The following is an 18777-nucleotide window of genomic DNA, read 5'->3' on the forward strand; positions in this document are numbered from 1 at the left end:
ATACTGAAATGAGTCTATTGATGATGAGATTTTATGTAAGATAGAATTCAGAGGAACAGAATCTTGAGTACCTAATGAACATTTCTTCAAATGGTGCTTGGAGGTGAAAATCTTAATGCAGATAACCTCCTTTTGAATGTACATTTCTGGGGATCCCTCACTGATGTCATTTGTCGTTTCGGTATAGTTCAGTTGGTACAGCATGAGACTCTTAAATCTCAGGGTCGTAGGTTTGAGCCCCATGTTGAGCAGAAGATTCCTGCACTGCAGTGAGTTAGACTAGATAACTCTTGTGGTCCCTTCCAACCCTACAATTATGTGGGGATTCTAAGTTTGAGCTGGGGCAACATAAGAACTGTTCTTGTGGCTTAGATCAGGGCATGGTCTTGCTGAAGCTACGCAGGTCTAGGTCTGGTCAGTGTCTGGATGGGAGACCACTTGGGAACCACATGTCTGCTGCACAGGGTTCCATTGTAGGAAAAAAGGAGGATATAAGTGCAATAAATAAACAAATCAAATCTACCATTCTGTTACCAACAGTGTAGCTCAGTAGTCCAAGTCCAGTTCAAGTTGTTTCATTGGTCATGTTGTTCAGATGCCTGATTATCATCTTCCAAAGAAACTACTCTATTCTGAACTTAAAATTGGAAAGCGTAATGCTGGTGGTCAACAAAAGAGGTTGAAAGACTCTCTCAAGGCAAATCTTTAAAAAAATGAAGTATAAACACTAACAATTGGGAAACACTGGCCTGCGAACACTCCAGTTGGAGAACAGCCTTAACCAAAGGTGTCATGGGCTTTGAAGAAACACGAACTCAGGATGAAAGGGAGAAATGTGTTAAGAGGAAGGCATGCTTGGCAAATCCTCACCATGATCAACTCCTGCCTGAAAACCTATGCCCCCACAGGGGAAGGATGTGTAGACCCAGAATTGGCCTCCACAGTCACTTACAAACTCACTGTTAAGACTGTGTTCATGGATGTGTAAAAGCTGCCATAGTTAATGCCCATTAACATCTGTCACCATTCCTCCATGTATGGCTAAAAAATAACTAATGAATGGCTTAAAAAAACATGTCATTGCCATATTGTCTGATAGGGAATTACAAGACTATCAGAATGTCCCTGTGATCCCAGAGAACTAATCTAATTTGAGATTCTGTAAGGAAGAGCTTGGACACGGGTGGCGCTGTGGGTTAAACCACAGAGCCTAGGACTTGCCAATCAGAAGGTCGGCGGTTCAAATCCCCATGACGGGGTAAGCTCCCGTTGCTCGGTCCCAGCTCCTGCCAACCTAGTAGTTCGAAAGCATGTCAAAGTGCAAGTAGATAAATAGGTACCGCTCCGGCGGGAAGGTAAACGGCGTTTCCGTGTGCTGCTCTGGTTCGTCAGAAGCGGCTTAGTCATGCTGGCCACATGACTCGGAAGCTGTACGCCGGCTCTCTTGGCCAATAAAGCGAGATGAGCGCCACAACCCCAGAGTCGGTCACGACTGGACCTAATGGTCAGGGGTCCCTTTACCTTTACCGTTAAGGAAGAGCTTGACCTTACCGTAGACCATTGCATATGCTGAGTGCCACACTTGAGTCTTCTACCTCTCTCACAGTACCATGGTAAAAGCAATGATCCTGGAAGGACAGAACAAAGACTGTCAAGGTATTATTCTGTAAATTTATTCTTCCTCCTCAACTCCCCTTGATGGTTGATGCAAGAAGAGGATAGCAAAATGTATAGATTCCTCTCCACCTGCTCCCCAAAATACCCTGCATATGAGAAGTCCATAGTTCATATGCTTTTTTCCTTTATTGTCAATGAAACCTAAGGTGCTTTGAAACCCCAAGAAGGGTAGATGTGGCTAAAGCACATGGCTTGAGTATAAATACCTTGTCATTTCCATCTGGGAATGTACATGTACTATTTTGGGGAAAACAATTATACATTCAAGTCTCCTTTTCTTTAGGTATATTCCACCACTGTAAGCAGCTCGTCTGGTGTAACAGTTAAAATGCTGGGACTAGGACTCAGAAGGCCCAATTTCAAATCTCTGCAAAACTCACTGAGTGACCTTGGGCTTGTCACTATCTCTACGGTTTCCTGTGAGGAAAGAATGGAGGCAAGTACCTTGTATGTTGCCTTTAGCCTCTTGGAAGAAAGGTGGAATATAAATGTAACAGATAAATGAAATGTTCCTATTCTATAATCTCATGAAGAAATATTCAGGTGTGAATAAAGTACAGATCAGTTACTCATAACCTCTCATTTTGGCATAATACTATTGAGTCCTGCAGTATTATTGAACGTAATTCCTTTGAAAGCCTGCCTAAAGGCCAGATCCAAAGCACACTGAAATCAATATGAACTTTACCGCTCACTCCAAATGGTTCCCGGAGCATTGTTACTTTTCAGATCTTTAAAACACCCACATGGCATGAAGTGATAAAGCCCTATTGTAGCAGGTTCCTGTCATTACAAATGGCAAGAAAAATGCGCTTTACAACCCAATTGTCAATAAAATTCCACCACAGTAATTCTTCTTATGAAACTTTAAGCCTAGAGGAAGGGAAGAGGAAGCAGCATCAAGAAGGATGAGCTCATAGACATGAGCTTTTTCATTTTTTAATCATCTAATTAGCAATATGAATTTTTGCACTGTTTCGGTGAAGTGCCAGCCAGTCAAAGCATTTCCACTCAGTTAATTCATGAAGAAGGTCCTGCTGGATATGAGCCAGCTGGCAAGGGCTAGCTTTGCAGTGAACTGAGACTATAACCAACGTTCAGATCCCTCTTAGCAGAGGACAAGAGCAGAGAGGCCAGCTCGTGGATATCCAGTTTTAGATTCAAGAGGACTTCTTGAGAAGAAGTGTGACCTGCCATGGTGGAACAAGAGCCAACAAGAGCCAATCCAGTTTTAATCGTATGGCCCAGTTCACACATCATAGCAAACCATAGTTAATTGCTTACCGTGAATGCACTGATCTGGGCTGCCTTGGTTCTTCTGCCTATTGCACAGGAGAAACCAACTACAACCTACAGTTGTCATCTCCATTCACTATTCCCTCTAGTCAGTTAGGCTCCCTGGGGTGGAGACTCTGCGGCTGGGCACGCAATACTTACTGTGTTGTTCAAAGTCACAGTGTGGGGAGTTCCGCTCTTAGTATAATGCGTTTCCGTATAGCCTGGTGCAAAGAGGTGCCTGCCAGCAACAAAGGAGAGACAGGAGAGAGCAGGAAAGAATTATATTTTGCATGTCATTACCTAAACTGTCCACCTCTGTGAAATCTTCCTATCATACATCATTAAAGGCTTACACCAATATCTTACAAAAGCTTTTTTTTAAAAACAACAACATTGCCATGTGGCCTTTGGGCCTGCCAAAGTTGTATGTAGAAAATAGAAATCTTAAAAATAAATAAAAGTACAGGATCTTCTTTTTAAGAAGATCAGACCTAGCCATACTTAAGGAAATCAGCCCTGAGTGCTCCCTGGAAGGACAGATCCTGAAGCTGAGGCTCCAATATTTTAGTCACCTCATGAGAAGAGAAGACTCCCTGGAAAAGACCCTGGTGTTGGGAAAGATGGAGGGCACAAGGCGAAGGGGACGACAGAGGACGAGATGGTTGGACAGTGTTCTCGAAGCTACAAACATGAGTCTGACCAAACTGCGGGAGGCAGTGGAAGACAGGAGTGCCTGGTGTGCTCTGGTCCATGGGGTCACGAAGAGTCGGACACAACTAAACGACTAAACAACAACAAATCTTCTTTTGGGTCTGTACAATATATTGTTGGAGATGCAGCTGGCGTGGCAGAGTGGAGTGGAGGTGGCATTGTTCACCTTGCTTCCCAGTGTGGAGGTTGCTGCTGGTAACCAAGAGGGAAAGGTGAGGCGGGGCAGAGGTTGGTGCTGTGCAAGCACAGCAGCAGAGCCAGTCCAGCCCATTTGCAGTGCGCTGACCTTCCCACTGACTCACCCTTTTCCTTCTTGGTTATTGGCAGTGAGTTCCATGTTGGGAAGCCAAGTGGGCAGTGCTGTCCTGTTCCGCTGGACACCACTATTATTGCTAAAATAACCCGCAATCTGTACCATCAAGCTGAGTAAAATACACAAATGCAACTAGGGGAAAGATAGGCTTTTTGAGGCTTTGCAGGAAGTCTGGTATTCACCGACAAATGGCCTCTGGCACTTCACCATGATCTGTGAGTCATCAGGAGAGATAAAGGAAAATGCATCTCTTTTATTCGCTCCCTTCAGAAGGATCATCATTTAAGTTAACTTCAAAAGTTGTATTGTTCACTGTCTGGCCTAGGGTAAGCTGTTAGCTCTTAGTTGCATGTCTTTCACAGAAGGTTACCATATTAAAAGTACCTCTGTATACTGAATGTGCTCTAGAGATAAATAAAGCCAACTAATGCCAATATGGCAACCTTTTATCGTTACTGTACTCCAGCAAAATTAATTTGGCTTCCCTGGCCTTCTTTGCTGATACAGAACACTAAGCCTTGCAACTGCAGACTACAGATAGCCACAATAAAACAAAAACCCTAAACAAAAAATACTGCAAAGTAAGCTCTCTATTATCTCCTATGTTGTCATGGTCTGGAAAGCAAGAAACAATTATTTTCCCCACCCAAACTGTATTAGCTGCCAGGAAACTGAAATAAGCAATATGCTCAGAGAAAGCAATGGTCTTAGGAGAGGCTATGCCAAACTTGCTTCAGGTGTGGTAAACCCAGATGAGGTAGAAGAAGAAGAAGAAGAAGAAGAAGAAGAAGAAGAAGAAGAAGAAGAAGAAGAAGAAGAAGAAGAAGAAGAAGTGACTCCTGGAAGCACTTCACAGATATGCAAAGGGTTTGACCAGTATAAGCTCTTCCAAGTTGGCAGTTCAATTGCACATGTGAAACTATAACTAAAAACATGGAAGTCACATGGAATTTTAGAATTTGAATGGAGTAGTACTTTTTTGTTTGCCGATCAGTTTCAACAGGGGACCTAGCATTCTAATATTATGAGAGGAGACAAAGCCCCATTTACCCACTTTTCCCATTCTATTTATAAATTTTGTGAAAATTTATCCCATTTAGTTTCTCTCTCTCTCTCTCTCTCTCTCTCTCACACACACACACACACACACACACACACACACACGTATATATCGTGGTTCTTAAGTCTGGGCTGAGACCAAGAATATGAAAGTATATTTGAGCAATATATCTGTAGTACACACTGAAACAAAATAGTCATTCCCTGTGACAGGAGAATTTGGTAATTGTAGTTTTGTGAGGATGAGGGTGGGGAAGAGGGATCTCTAAACAGAATTTTCAGCCTTACCAAACAACAATATCCATTTTTTTTGGGTGGGTGCTGATAACAAACTGGTAGAAAACACAAATACTTGTAATGTAGGTATATCCAAAGTCAAAGACAAGAGCATGTGATAACTGACACACCGATAACCAAGGCCAGTTGACATCAGCTGAGAGCTTGAGTATGACCATTTTGTCCTAATAGAAGAAGAGTTTGGATTTGATATCCTGCTTTATCACTACCCGAAGGAGTCTCAAAGCGGTTCACAATCTCCTTTCCCTTCCTCCCCCACAACAAACACTCTGTGAGGTGAGTGGGGCTAAGAGACTTCAGAGAAGTGTGACAGCCCAAGGTCACCCAACAGCTGCATGTGGAGGAGCGGAGACGCAAACCCGGCTCACCAGATTATGAGTCCACCGCTCTTAACCACTACACCACACTGGCTCTCTCCTATAGGCAATGAATTGTCAGGAGAGCTATAAAATCATTGCTCTTTCATGAACTGGCATATGCAGATCACCATTCATCCAAATCACAACTACCAGCATCTCCAAGTTACCTAACTTACCCATACATATAACACTGTACCCCTATGCCTGTTCACTTGAACTTCATTTTACTTGAAAATCTTTCATCTCCTCCCATCTTTGGACAACTGATTAAAAGCGGATAGATTCAAAGCTACTGAGTTATGACTTGCACCTTGGCATATGTACGACGACACTAAGGACACTATAAGCTCAATGGATATTGTTTATACATTCCCTGAATTGTGTGTCTCTCACTCCATTTCCCCTTATTGTTTCCCAACCTATGATGCCATTCTTTAGACTACAAAAGAAACAGGAAATTTTGGGGTTATTTACACCGAGCAAACAAAACCCAACAATCTGAGTTTTGCCCTACTAACGCAAACTTAATATTATTGTGGTCAAGGCTAACTTCGGAGGGTGGGTATTTACCAGGGCCTCAAGATCAACTGAGATCCCATCGCTCTGAAAGTCCTGCCATTTCCACTTTACACGGTATATTCCAAGAAGATCAGGTGCAGCTTAATAGAACCGTTATGTCCCACTGGGGGATTGGGGCGCAGCCACCATGGTGGAGTAGCAGGACATGTTGAGCACTCAACAGTGGCGAGTGCTGGGCAGTGAGTGCCAAGCCACAGCAAGTGGCAGGCACCCAGTTGCAAAGTGGGGGCCGGGCACAGTGAGGGCGGTAGTTTTGCCTCAAGCAGCAAAATAATCCAGCCTGGTCTTGAGTATGAATCTTATTCTAGAGAAGCCAAAATACAAGTAATCATGTGGTATTTTTATTTTTTAAAAGTCAGGATAAAAATATTCAAAATGAAAATTTTCAGTTACTGTAACTTGCTGGTTTCCATTTTTTGTCAGCCTACCACACAAACGTCAGTAAACGCTAAATGTGTCATGCTGTGGTTAACGAGTATGGGCAAGATGTGAAGGACCTAACGGTAAGTACAAATGTGGCCAGCACGTGACAAATTGGGCTAAGTCCTGAAACAAGGCAAGTCACAGATTCTAATTTTTCCTATGGGTAGAGGCTATGGGCCATCCAGCACAACAGCTCTTACATCAGGAATTTAAGAGGAGGGAAATCCCATGGTGCAATCAAGGAGCCCTACCTGTGTACTCCCCACCTCCAGAGGTCATCCTACTGTCTGGAACATATGTTGTTTTGAGATTATTTGCAATCCCTATATTTTTTTGAAAAAACAAAAACAGACCTTTCTAATTCTTATGTTCTTATTGTCAAACCCATGGACCCAAAATAAGCAGGGTTAAGCTAACTTAATGGCTATGAGCCACACCCTTTCATGCTTATGAATACAAAAATAAAACATCCTTAATTGGACACTAAACAAATGCCTGGCTGGGATCTACAGTTAAATCCAGCATAAAATAAAACCAAACACTGAAATGGCAATCTAACACATGAGCAGCAATGTAATTCTGAGGTCATTTGGCCAACTTTTTGCATGTGTTATTATTTATTTGAAAGAGGAAGGTTTTGCTGACCAATGTGTTCATATCACAAACAGCTGTGGTAAACATTTTTCTTTGTGCGCTATAAGTTGCACACACACACATGATTGTGACATGGTTCAGACGTTGGCACTAAGCCAAATCATGGCTTAGCCTGAATGAGCACCAGTAAAAACTGCAGCAACATTAGTGCTGTTCTCGTGAGACCCAACACTATTCCACAGGTTTGCATAGCATTACATGTGAACCTGGGCTCATGGTTTATCTCACTCCAAACTATTAGTTCTAACTTTTGCTCGTTGAATAGTTGTTGGTTTATTATTTCTCAGATGTTATTGTTTTGGTTCTTTAAACAAATACATAGTAGAGATTTGGACTGATTTTTATGTACAACAGGTCTCTGAGGTCCATGTTTTAGATGAAGGTACAGTTCTGAAAATGCCTAAATAAATAAATGTCTATTTGTCACCCCTACTAAAACAGGAGTGGGGAACTGCCGACCCCTGGACTGGATGCAGGTCCCAGTGCCTTTCTGCCATGACTGCTCCTCTTTAGCACTGCTCCATCCTCTTCCGTGCCATCCCCTTGCCCAGAGATGACTTCCCAACCTGTTGGGTTTTCATGCTGGTCAGGAAGAAGGAGAAGCTTCTTTTCTTTCCACCCACCACAGAACCAAAGCAAGAGGAGGGCACAGAGAACAAAAGAGAGAGAAAGAGGTGGGGGAGGAAGAGATGGGTGCCTCTGCCCACTTTTGGCTTTGGTCCCACCTGCCACCAGGTGGCCACACCACCAATATGGATCCCCCAAGAAATCACTCCCAAGCAACTCACAACATACAAAACGCTTCCTCATTACCTCTGCTATTAAAACTCACATATGCATTTACTGCAGACCTTAGGCACTTCCAGTATACTGTACAGAAATGGCTCTAAGTTTCTCTTGTGATAAAGTAATATGAGCCACTTGGTTCAGATTCTCTGCCTCCCCCCCCCCAAAAAAAAAATACTTTTTGTTTCTTTTCTGCCAAGGGGATGAAAATCACTAAGTGGTTCTGCTGACTAATAGGCCAGCATCACAGGCAATGGCCCTAAAGAAGAATACAAGTTAACTATGACAGTGAATGTCATGAAAAATCAGCCAAATTGAGACTACCTGGCAGGAAAGCAGTGTCAGCCCCATAGATCAGGCTCTATTCTCTAACAAAGACTGACCAGCCAGTGATTTCAAAAAGTAGTTTGTGCATCAGCCCAACCCTGTTGTAGGGGACTGATAGCATTTTGCCAGCTGTTGGCTTCAATCTCATATTCTATCTTCAGAAAGGAAGCTGCTTCTGCTGATAAGATTAACAACAAAACTGGAACTGTTTTTCAAAGCTGATGTGATTTCAGAAATGGCTGGAGCACACACACACACAACCCGTTTTATATTGGTAATATGTGGAGGGTTGCAGCTTTAACCCAGAAGAAAAAAATCACTGGCCCATATCTAGGCAAGTGAAAGCTGACCTTGATACACCCACATAGCATGCACCCAGCGTTTGCTTTGAAAGAATAACTTCTGTGGGTGCAGGCTGCTTGCTTCTGCCTGCAGTTTTCAGTGTCCTGCTGCTGAAGTGTAGATGCAGGCTGTATGTGGACAGCTGCTGCCAGTTTTCATTGAGCTGCAAACCTCAGGAGCAGGGTCAGATCCAAGGAGTGAGCAAGGGCCTGGCCCACAGCCACAATGTACAGATGTCTTAAAGTCTCGTTTCCAGCCCCATTCAGAGCCCTCTTGGCTCGGCTCGGCTCTGTCAATGATACCATTGTTCCTAACAAATCCTCCATCTTAACACCATGGGGCAGATCAGCAAAAGTGCCTGCAGTGAAGAGGCTTCTATTTTGTGGTATAGGGTGGGGAGTGTCAAATATTTTATGTATGAGGCAGATGGAAATTAGGTTAGAAAAGAGCATTGTGTCATCCGAATGGCAACAAGGGAACAGAGGCACATACATCGCAGCTCCCTTGTCGCGTGGCTCTTCTGGAGATTTCATCAGCCCCCTACATGACTGAAGCCTCCACCAGAACGGAGAGATAAATCCATACTTTCCAACATGCCTTCATGGCATCATAGAACCATAGTTGGAAAGGACCACAATGATCATCTGGTCCAATCCCCTCCAGTGCGGAGTCTTCCACCGAAGGTGCAGCTCAAACCCACAGCCCTGAGATTAAGAGTCCTATGCTCTACCAACTGAGCTATCCCTCTTGGTCAGAGGGATGCAAGGACTGAGGAAGGGGAAGGCACATTCCCTCAGCACCATCCCAGAATATTTTAATGCCTAAAGAACAACTCAAATGGTGTCCCCTCTGCATGGGCTTCCTTGGTATCTGCACCATTCCTACACCCATCCTTGACTTCATCATTTTGCTCTCATCAGAGAAAGTTGTTTCACCCCACCATAAGAGCTATCCTACCTCTGGTTCCAGGAGACGAACAAAAAGTACATAAGAACATAACCGTAGCTCAGCGGCAGAGCATCCTTTGTGCTCTACCACCCCAGAGAGCCCCAAATTCAATCCTCAGGATCTCCAGGCAAGACTGGGAATGTTCTTGGCCTGAAACCTTGGAGAGCTGCTACCAATTAGTGTGGATAATATTAAGCTAGATGGACCAATGATCTGACTGGGTATAAGGTAGGCTCCTATTTTCCTATGTGTTCAAAGTCCAAAGAGAGAAATAAAAGATGAAATTCCAATGAACAGAAACTAAGAGATACAAAATACTGCATGTCTTGCTTTCATTCACACTAGATGATGTCAGTCAGCACTGGCTAGGTCTTCAACCTAAGACAGAAGCATAGCTATAATTTAAAGAAATCCAGCAATACAGATTAATGAGTAAATGGGGACAATTTCAAATCAGGAAAGAGAAAGTACAGCTCAAGAGAGAAAAACTGATAAGAAGTCACAACATCAGCCTCACTGAAAAACTATGAGCAGCTTCCAGGGGAGGAGAAAGGAGAGGGAAGCAGGTGAGAACTGAAATATACAAAAGCACAAACAAACAAATAAATAAATAAACGGTTTTGAGTTTTCAGAATTCAAGGGTCTGGATTAATTTGAGAAATTTACCTTCAATCTAATGTAAAACCAAAACCCACAAAAATACTTTTGAACAATAGGGACTGTTGCTGTGGATGATACTGTATATTCATAGTTTTCACAGCAACAGAAACAAAGTATTATAAGAGTATGTGAAAGGGTAATTGATGACTTGGCTTGTTAGCCCAGTGGATAAATGGAATAAGCAAGTGAATGGAACAGATCAGGAGCTTCCTCCACCTCAGTAATTCCTGACAACGGCTATTTATTATTATGACATCATCAAACTGGGAATGTGTCCATGTCCTTTGCACTTACAATATATATATATGTATATTAGGAGAGCACCTGGGAACCTTGCATATGTAGTGTTGAGTCCCATGATGGAAGAAAGATGGATTGCCCTTTATGATAGTGGTTGCAGAAAATGTTATGGAGCCTAAGAGACAACATAGAGGGGTCAAATCTAAGACATCATTCTCTATTATTTGGTTTCCATTTGTCAAATTTATTTTTCAGGGTGTGTGCATTGCAGTAATCCAGTCTTGAGGTTACCAACACATGGTCTACAGTGGTCAGGCTATCCATATTAAGTGTAAGATTTCAGGTGACGATAGAATTTTGTATCAGTGGATCAGCATCCTTCTGGATAAAGGGATAAATGTAAATAAAAAATCCTGACAACAAACTGCGTGAAAAGGACAATAGTGACTTTGAAAAAGAATGGGAACCCTTTACAATATATTTGCAGAAACAACAGAAGGAAATGGTCTTGCTGGCAAGATTTAAATAAACATTTACAATTTTATTTACAGAGAACAAGTAGTACAACAATGTGATAACATAGTATTGTAAATAAACAGCAGAATGTATCATCTGATGTAATAAACCAGAAATGGTAGTTGAGGGAAGTCAACAGGGAGGGGGGAAATTGAAAAATGTATGTTCAGCAATGATATTGGATATTTGTTTTGAGAAAAGAAAATTAATAAAAATTATTTTTTTTAAAACTGTAAATAAAAAACCCTGGACTCTTCACCTTAGTGGTCTGAACAAGTTGGAGCAGCATTTTTGTTTAAGAATAATGTATTTGTCTTAAGTTGACCATATCCTTTCCTCAATAAACTGCTCCCATTTAAAATAAAATAATAATAATAATAGGTGCATACAAGTATGACAGTCAAAATCCAATATCAATTCATTGAATTTGACAGGGGTATGTCAAAATGAGGTCAAAATCGCATGTGCAAAAGCCCACTGACAGCAAATTCTTAATATGAAACAATAAACCTGCCCAAATGGCTTGCCAAGAATACTTGGAAGTAGAGGAAGGATTTATTTCTCAGCAATGCTTTATACACTGTTGGATTAGGACCCAAATCCCAGTTCCTACACTGCTGTGATTCCTTTTGGCTGCAGTACAAATGCCTTCAAGTGAGTGATAATTTGACTTTGCTCTGCCGCATTACTCCAATAACATGAAATCACCATTTGTTATGAAAAACAAAACCATCCCACCCATGCAGTATATGCCAGTAATGAACTGCTTTTTAAATTCCAGAATCACATGGGATTGGAAATGTTCAAATTCTGTAAAATAATTAAAGTTTGAGGTTTTTAGTTGGCTTATGAACTTTGGGAGTTACATATCACACTTTCTTCATAAGTTCTCTTGGGACTCAAGTCAGGAATATGATGCAAGCCAGCAGCCCTTGGATGAATTGTTCAGGATTCTCTTCTTTGCAAAAGGTTTAGTGTCATTTGCAAACACTTACGTCTTTCCTTGGGTCAACCATGTTTCAGCCAAGCTGTCTCAAAGTGTCAGAACTGCCAGGGAGAGTTAACGCTGATGGGCAATGAGATGTGCCCCAAAGCATGCAAAGCCCAAAAGTCACAGGGGGGCTAATAGGGCAATTTGTTCTTCTCACAACTTTTCTTTGTGGCATGTATAGATCTACCAGTTTTTAAAATAAGAAGGCATTTTCAAGTGGGGCTTAATGGGGTTCATATTGCTGCTGATGCCAAAGGTTTGGGTTCTGCTTATATCATCTCTTCTGGAAAGTATTTCCTTCCTGGAGCATCTTATGCCGAGCTAAGCAGGTCTCCCCTCTTATAACCCCAAAGATTAAAGAACTGTAAAGCTGCAGAGTCAAACTGCCTGTACATCTTCCTATAAGATAAGCAAAATGAGGACAGGAGAGAAGGAAGCTTTCTTCCTGCCTGGGAAATTGTGCAATGTTTAGAGTCAATGAAGAGATAACCTAGCTTCCTTGCCTAGCCCTCTGACAATGAAATCATCATTCCAAGAGGAAGATGAGCTGGAATCCCTCCCGGAGCGAGACCTGGCTTTCCAACCATTCAGAAACTCTTCGTAAGACCTGCAGAAGAGGTCAAAGCCTTCTGTCATTTGTTCCCATTCATATCCTACGTGTGTAGGAAGTTACCAGCAAATACAGTGTGTGTAGCGTCTATGCAGAATCCCACAGCAATCCTTCCTACGTAAAGCTGAAATAGGCAACAGCCACGTTTCTTTCCAGTTTTCTGTTTCCTTAAACAAGCACTGGAAAGGAAACCAGATAAGGCAGGAAATTATAATGGAAGTGACCCTGTATCCAGCAGCTCAGAATCTCAGGCGGCAGTGGGGGGTGGGGTCTTGTTAGCCCTAACACATGGAAACAGTACAGTGGATTTGTCAGTTTTGTTTTCCAAGGTACAGTAATTCCAGAATTAGATATTTGAGCAGGGCTGAGAGCCAGAGCATTTTCTGTGTCAACTAGCCAACGACTGCATGTCTTGGCTACCATCACAATGAATTCTTCCCAGCCTGAAATATAAATTCCCTTTCTAAACAAACCTGTGCCAAGGCTCATTGCCACCATTAAATGCCATGCCTTCCATGTCAAGCAAAATGGAGCAAACCACACAGGTGACACAGGAAAGTTTTTAGATTACCAGTAACAAGCTTCCATTCTAAAACAAGATCCTCACTAGCAGTATAATATTTTCTTCTTCTTCAGTACAGCTTCTCTTCTAAAAATTACCCTCTTCATCCAAAGGGACAAGTTCTTAGGCATAGTCTTTTGTCATTCATTACTTATATGTTCGTCACATTTTCAACCTTGCTATCTTCGGCCAAAGGGGAATTCTGACTTTCTTTCAAAAATGCACACGAAGTTTAAAACAAATCTGTTTACATGTGAGGTTCTTCCTGAACTATGGCCAATGTTATTCTTAGAACCTGTCTCCATCTATTTTGTGATCCATCTGCCTTGGATTTTCTGTTTTGCAGCTGCAGAGCTTAAATATCTCGACAAATCATTTAATAATCAATTGGACTGCACCAGGTGTCTGGGAACCTATTCAGAGATAATAGCTAATAGAGTAACTTCCTGTGCAATTAAATAGAGCTTGAACCTCCTCAATCCCAGCTATAACCACCAACAAAACATAAATTGTTAGTTTCTAACATACTCAAAGTATCCTCAGATGTGCTGAAACTAAGCTCAAGTATGTGTTGAACTTACTTCAGAATACTAACAGTGCAATACTACACAAACCTACTCGGAAATAAGCTCCATAATAAAATTAAGAACAACAACAAACCAATAACCCCCCTCCCACAACACATTTAAAAGGGCATTGATTAAAAACAAATAACCAGAAAAGAAAAGAAAAATATACTAGTATAAAAATTATACTGGCAAAGAACTAGCATTCTATATTTGGAGCTCTTGACGAAAGTCTCTACCAGTAGCCAAGTGAGGAGTTGTACTTATTACACATCACAGACAACTATGAGCCCGGTACATTTTCTCCTGCAGCCCCTTGCAAAGTTGAATGGCTGTGCGGGTCTGTGTTTAGAGGAATGAGGGGCCCAACTCAGGAAGTAAACACAATATATGTGTTCCGTTTTGTTAGCCTGTTGAGAGCAGGCCTTAGATGAAAATAGCACAGCATGGTTCCCAGGAGACACCTGGAAATTATGTCATCATGCTCAGAGTTAATCTACTGCTAATGTTTTGCTCATGAGACTCTGCTTCTGCCAATTCTCTTCCACCACTCACAGCTTTCCCTTCACAATTCCACACAATCCCAAAACACCAGAAATGTAAAAGCAACTGGACAAAAGTCCTGTTTCTGTTAGGCTGCAGACCCAAACCAATTCTTTGGAGCAGACAACAGATTTTTGCATGTTCAGACCTTTAAACCTCCCCCTTAAATAAATTCAGACAAGACTCAAATTTGGGTTTCGGTTTTGGCAGAATTTAGGCCACAACTTTAATGATTACAGCAAGTGAGTGGTTGCATAGGCTCTGCTTCAACTAGCTCCCTGCACCATTGCAGGTAGCGCTGACTCAGGGGACCAGCATAGGTCAGTCTAGGGTGAACACCTGGATAAGCAGAAAGCCGGGAACAGGCTATCTCCACCACCCAAATGCCCCCTAGGACTCAGGCACGGGCACAACCCTCTCTCAGGGGTAGACCAAACCATCAAGTCTCTGGATTCCTTTAACGGAATACCCGTCACATAGAGATGGCGAGACCGCTCTCCCATCCCTATCACCTGAACCAGAGCCTATCCGCAACCTTACAAGTTGTGACGATTTGCTACGTGGCAGGTGAAACCCAAATGGCACCAGCCAATCAGCCAAGTGGGGGAAAGTCCTGCCGTGCTCCTGTCCCAGCGACAGACGACACACGATGGCATAGCAAGGTCAAGCGCAAAACCCTAAAAATAGGGAGAGGTGTTCTGATGCACGCACCAAAAGAGGACGCTCTGGGTATATATAGGTATATATAGGTCCCTTGATCCATTTAACCTGTGTCCCATTGGCCTGATTAAACCCTGCATCAAGGGACCTACCAATTGGGTGTTGTGGCTATCCGATCATACCCACCCACAACGCAGGGTTTGGTTCCCAGGTCTCACCGCAACATGTGCCCTCTTTAAGGGAGGACCCAATTTCTCAGTTAAAGGGCATGCTGTGCAGCTACAGCCCGACTTCATAACAGAGTATATTGAATACATTTAACGGTACTCTAATCATTTCCCAAAAGCCAATGCAAGCATGCGGTTTCATGGTTTGTATTAGAAGCTGTGCTGAAGAGAAATCTAGCATGTGTTTAGCAATGTAAGATGTGTCAATTTCTCTTCCCCTATCTCGCCTTAGCTGTTGGAACATGTTTAGCAAGTAGCATTTCAGGGCGGGCTGCCTGCTCTCAGAAGGTTCCAGTCTGGCTTATTAAGACAAAATCTTTTCTGGAGGCATTGGGAAGGCCTACAGACTTTTTAACAAAGGCCTGCCGCTGACTATTTGTAGGACTCGAGCGCTGCTTTCTTCACAGGACCAACAGCAACTGCAAAGGATTGAGAGCATTTAGACCGTTTCCTTGTGATTCTGTGTATCCATCAGCCCTGTGAACCCAGAAGTGCTTGAAGTGATTAAAGGCACTCAGTCAAATTAAAGTAGCAATAGTCTTTCTTTCCGAGGAATGGAATTCCTTCTGGGTAGCTGAATAATTAGATAGAAACAGAAAAACAGTTTCTCCAATTGTGGCATAAGCCACTATGGCCTACACTGGCATACCCGCCAATATTTCTCCGATGAAAATAGAGACATCCTACTCCATAATGATAATTTTACTATTTATCTATTTACTATTTGTCCTCTGCAAATATGATGAGCATCCCCCTCATCCCCTATATTACAGTTACTTATAAATAAAACTATTTCTAGTGTCTTTCATTCAGGAGAGTATCAAAGCAGTTTACAACAATAAATCATAAAACATACCCCTCCCCCCAAAAAACCAATAAAATCTTAACGTTAGTTACAGTAATCAGGGTGCTAAAAACTGGTATAGAAACAGCCTAGAAACGTCTGAGGAAATATGTAAGTTGTTGTGGGGGGGTTGCAATTTTTAAAATAATGGATAAGTTTTCTAAGCACACTGGAAGCACCCAACAGTTGGTGCCTAGGCTCATCTCCAAGGGGAAGTCATCCCATAGAGTAGGTGCCCCCACAGAGAAAGTTATATTGCATACAATTATAACTTCTGCAGGTAATGCAATTTATCTATAAATGATCTAGAACTGCAGTTCCCAACAGGTGGTCCATAATAATAATAATAATAATAATAATAATAATAATAATAATAATTTTTATTTATATCCCGCCCTCCCCAGCCGAAGCCGGGCTTAGTGCGGCTAACATCAAATCTTTAACACATTAACATAAAATCAGACAATCAATTAAAATACATCCTCAAATCAGATCAGGATCAGAATAAAATCCAATCAGATGGCAACCCGCAGATTAGGGTTGGGGACCTTAAATGCTCACCAGGCACAACTGTTTGTGCTGAACTTATATGGGCCTGTGAGAAAAATTGGGAGGCCACTTTCATGCAAGTTCTTATGAAAGGGGAGAGGGAGTCAGACTGAACCCCGACCAAAGGCCTGGCAGAACAGCTCCGTCTTGCAGGCCCTGCAGAAACATGTCAAGTCCCGCAGGGCCCTAGTCTCTTGTGACAGAGCGTTCCACCAGATTGGAGCCACAGCCGAAAAAGCTCTGGCTCTAGTTGAGGCCAGCCTAACCTCTCTGTGGCCTGGGACCTTCAGGATGTTTTTATTTGAAGACCGTAGTGAGGCATCAGATCAAGGCCTGCATTTTAAAATGAGCTTAAAAAATATATTTGCAAATGTTTGTATGTTTTATGCCAGGCATAAAGCAGCTGGCTGGGTGCTTTGGCAGATGTTTATCTTCCTAAACAGGGCCCCTCTGATCTATAGCAGTGCCTCAGGGTTGTAAAAGGAAATTACAGGCTGGGAGCAAAAGGTCACACTGACCATACAAATTACAGAATACAATCAAGCTGCAAAAAACACTAATTAAGAGTTGGTAAATAGTGAGATTTATTGTTTAACAGAAAATAATACTAGGTGCCTCCCATTAGACTTGAGCCATATTTTCATAAGGTTAAAGGGCAAGAGCTAATGGGAACAGCAGCTGGCTTGAAAGGGGTTGCTTTTGGAAACTGTTTTTATTAAGTTCTTTTTACTTTGAAAAGGCCTTTTCTTCTAAAAATCTATATATGTTATGTATGAAATATATTGGCTTACATGTAATTATGCAAATGATTTAGAAAGTAAGAAATGTGAGAAGGTGAACCCAAGATCTCTGTTTAAGATAAAAATTAAAACCATTAGCCATCTGTTTTGGAGTGAAAGGGCAATAGGGCAATAGGGCAATAGGGCAAAGATGATCGGGTAATTAAGGTGCCTGGTCGAGGCAAATGTAAGATATATGGCTACTTGTCTGCCATTTATGGATAGAAGGAAATATAGCTCTTTGTCTCCCATAAAAGGTAATAGGAAATGGGTGTATCTTTTATGATTGGTTCTATTAGCAAACAGCCAATAGTAATTTCAACCAGGCTGATTGGACAGAGGCAGCCAAAGGAGGAGCAAGGGGGCTGGGCTGAGGAAATATAAATGCTGGCCATCAGGGCTGGAGTGGGCAGAGCTTTGGTAACCATATACCACTGTGTCTCTCATTTATTTGTCTGACAAATAAATTATTATTTTAATTTCTCTATTGCTGCGTTGAATATTTCATTCCAGCTAAGCGTTAACCACAAGCAGGGTGTTACAGTAGGTTCCTCTGTGGGACATACCAGGAGAGGCGGTCCCATACGTACGAGGGTCCTAGGCCGTATAGGGCTTTAAAGGTTAAAACCAGCACCATAAACCTGATCCTGTACTCCACCGGGAGCCAGTGCAGCTGGTATAGCACTGGGTGAATGTGGTCTCGCAGCGAGGACCCCGTAAGGAGTCTCGCCGCGGCATTCTGCACCCGCTGGAGTTTCTGGGTCAGTCTCAAGGTCAGCCCCACGTAGAGCGAGTTACAATAATCCAGTCTGGAGGTGACCGTCGCGTGGATCACATTGGCTAGGTCAGGGCGATAGAGGTAAGGAGCCAACTGCTTAGCTTGGCGGAGATGAAAAAATGCCGCCTTTGTTGTAGCTGCAATCTGCGCCTCCATGGAAAGGGAGGTGTCGAAGATTACACCCAAAGTCTTAACGGACGGTGCTGGCACTAATTGAACCCCCCAAGAGATGGGAGTTGCCCCCCCCATCCCATATCGTCCCTTCCCAGCCAAAGGACCTCTGTCTTCGAAGGATTTAACTTCAACCGGCTCCCACGTAACCATCCAGCCACAGCTTCCAAACATCTGGTCAGTGTGTCTGGGGCCGAGTCAGGATGGCCATCCATCAACAGATAGAGTTGGGTGTCATCTGCATACTGATGGCAGCCCAGCCCAAAACTCCGGACAAGCTGGGCAGCTCGAGACAAAAGTGGGCAAAGCAATAATGTGACTCTTACCT

At 42.6% G+C, this 18777-nt stretch overlaps 1 protein-coding gene across 2 annotated transcripts in view; it reads right to left on the reverse strand.

Annotated features, from left to right (window-relative positions):
- The window catches only part of ADAM19 (ADAM metallopeptidase domain 19), a 55737-nt gene that overhangs the window by 27780 nt on the left and 9180 nt on the right, over positions 1-18777 (reverse strand). For both annotated transcript variants that reach the window (XM_080987990.1, XM_080987989.1), the window contains exons 4-5: positions 3115-3193; positions 1552-1628 (exon numbers count right to left, since the gene is read on the reverse strand). In XM_080987990.1, coding sequence (XP_080844116.1) covers positions 1552-1628; positions 3115-3193 — 156 coding nt within the window. The remainder of the gene's footprint in view (positions 1-1551; positions 1629-3114; positions 3194-18777) is intronic.

Source organism: Podarcis pityusensis (assembly GCF_964106645.2).
Source record: "Podarcis pityusensis genome assembly, chromosome: 2".
Taxonomy (NCBI): Eukaryota; Metazoa; Chordata; class Lepidosauria; order Squamata; family Lacertidae; genus Podarcis; species Podarcis pityusensis.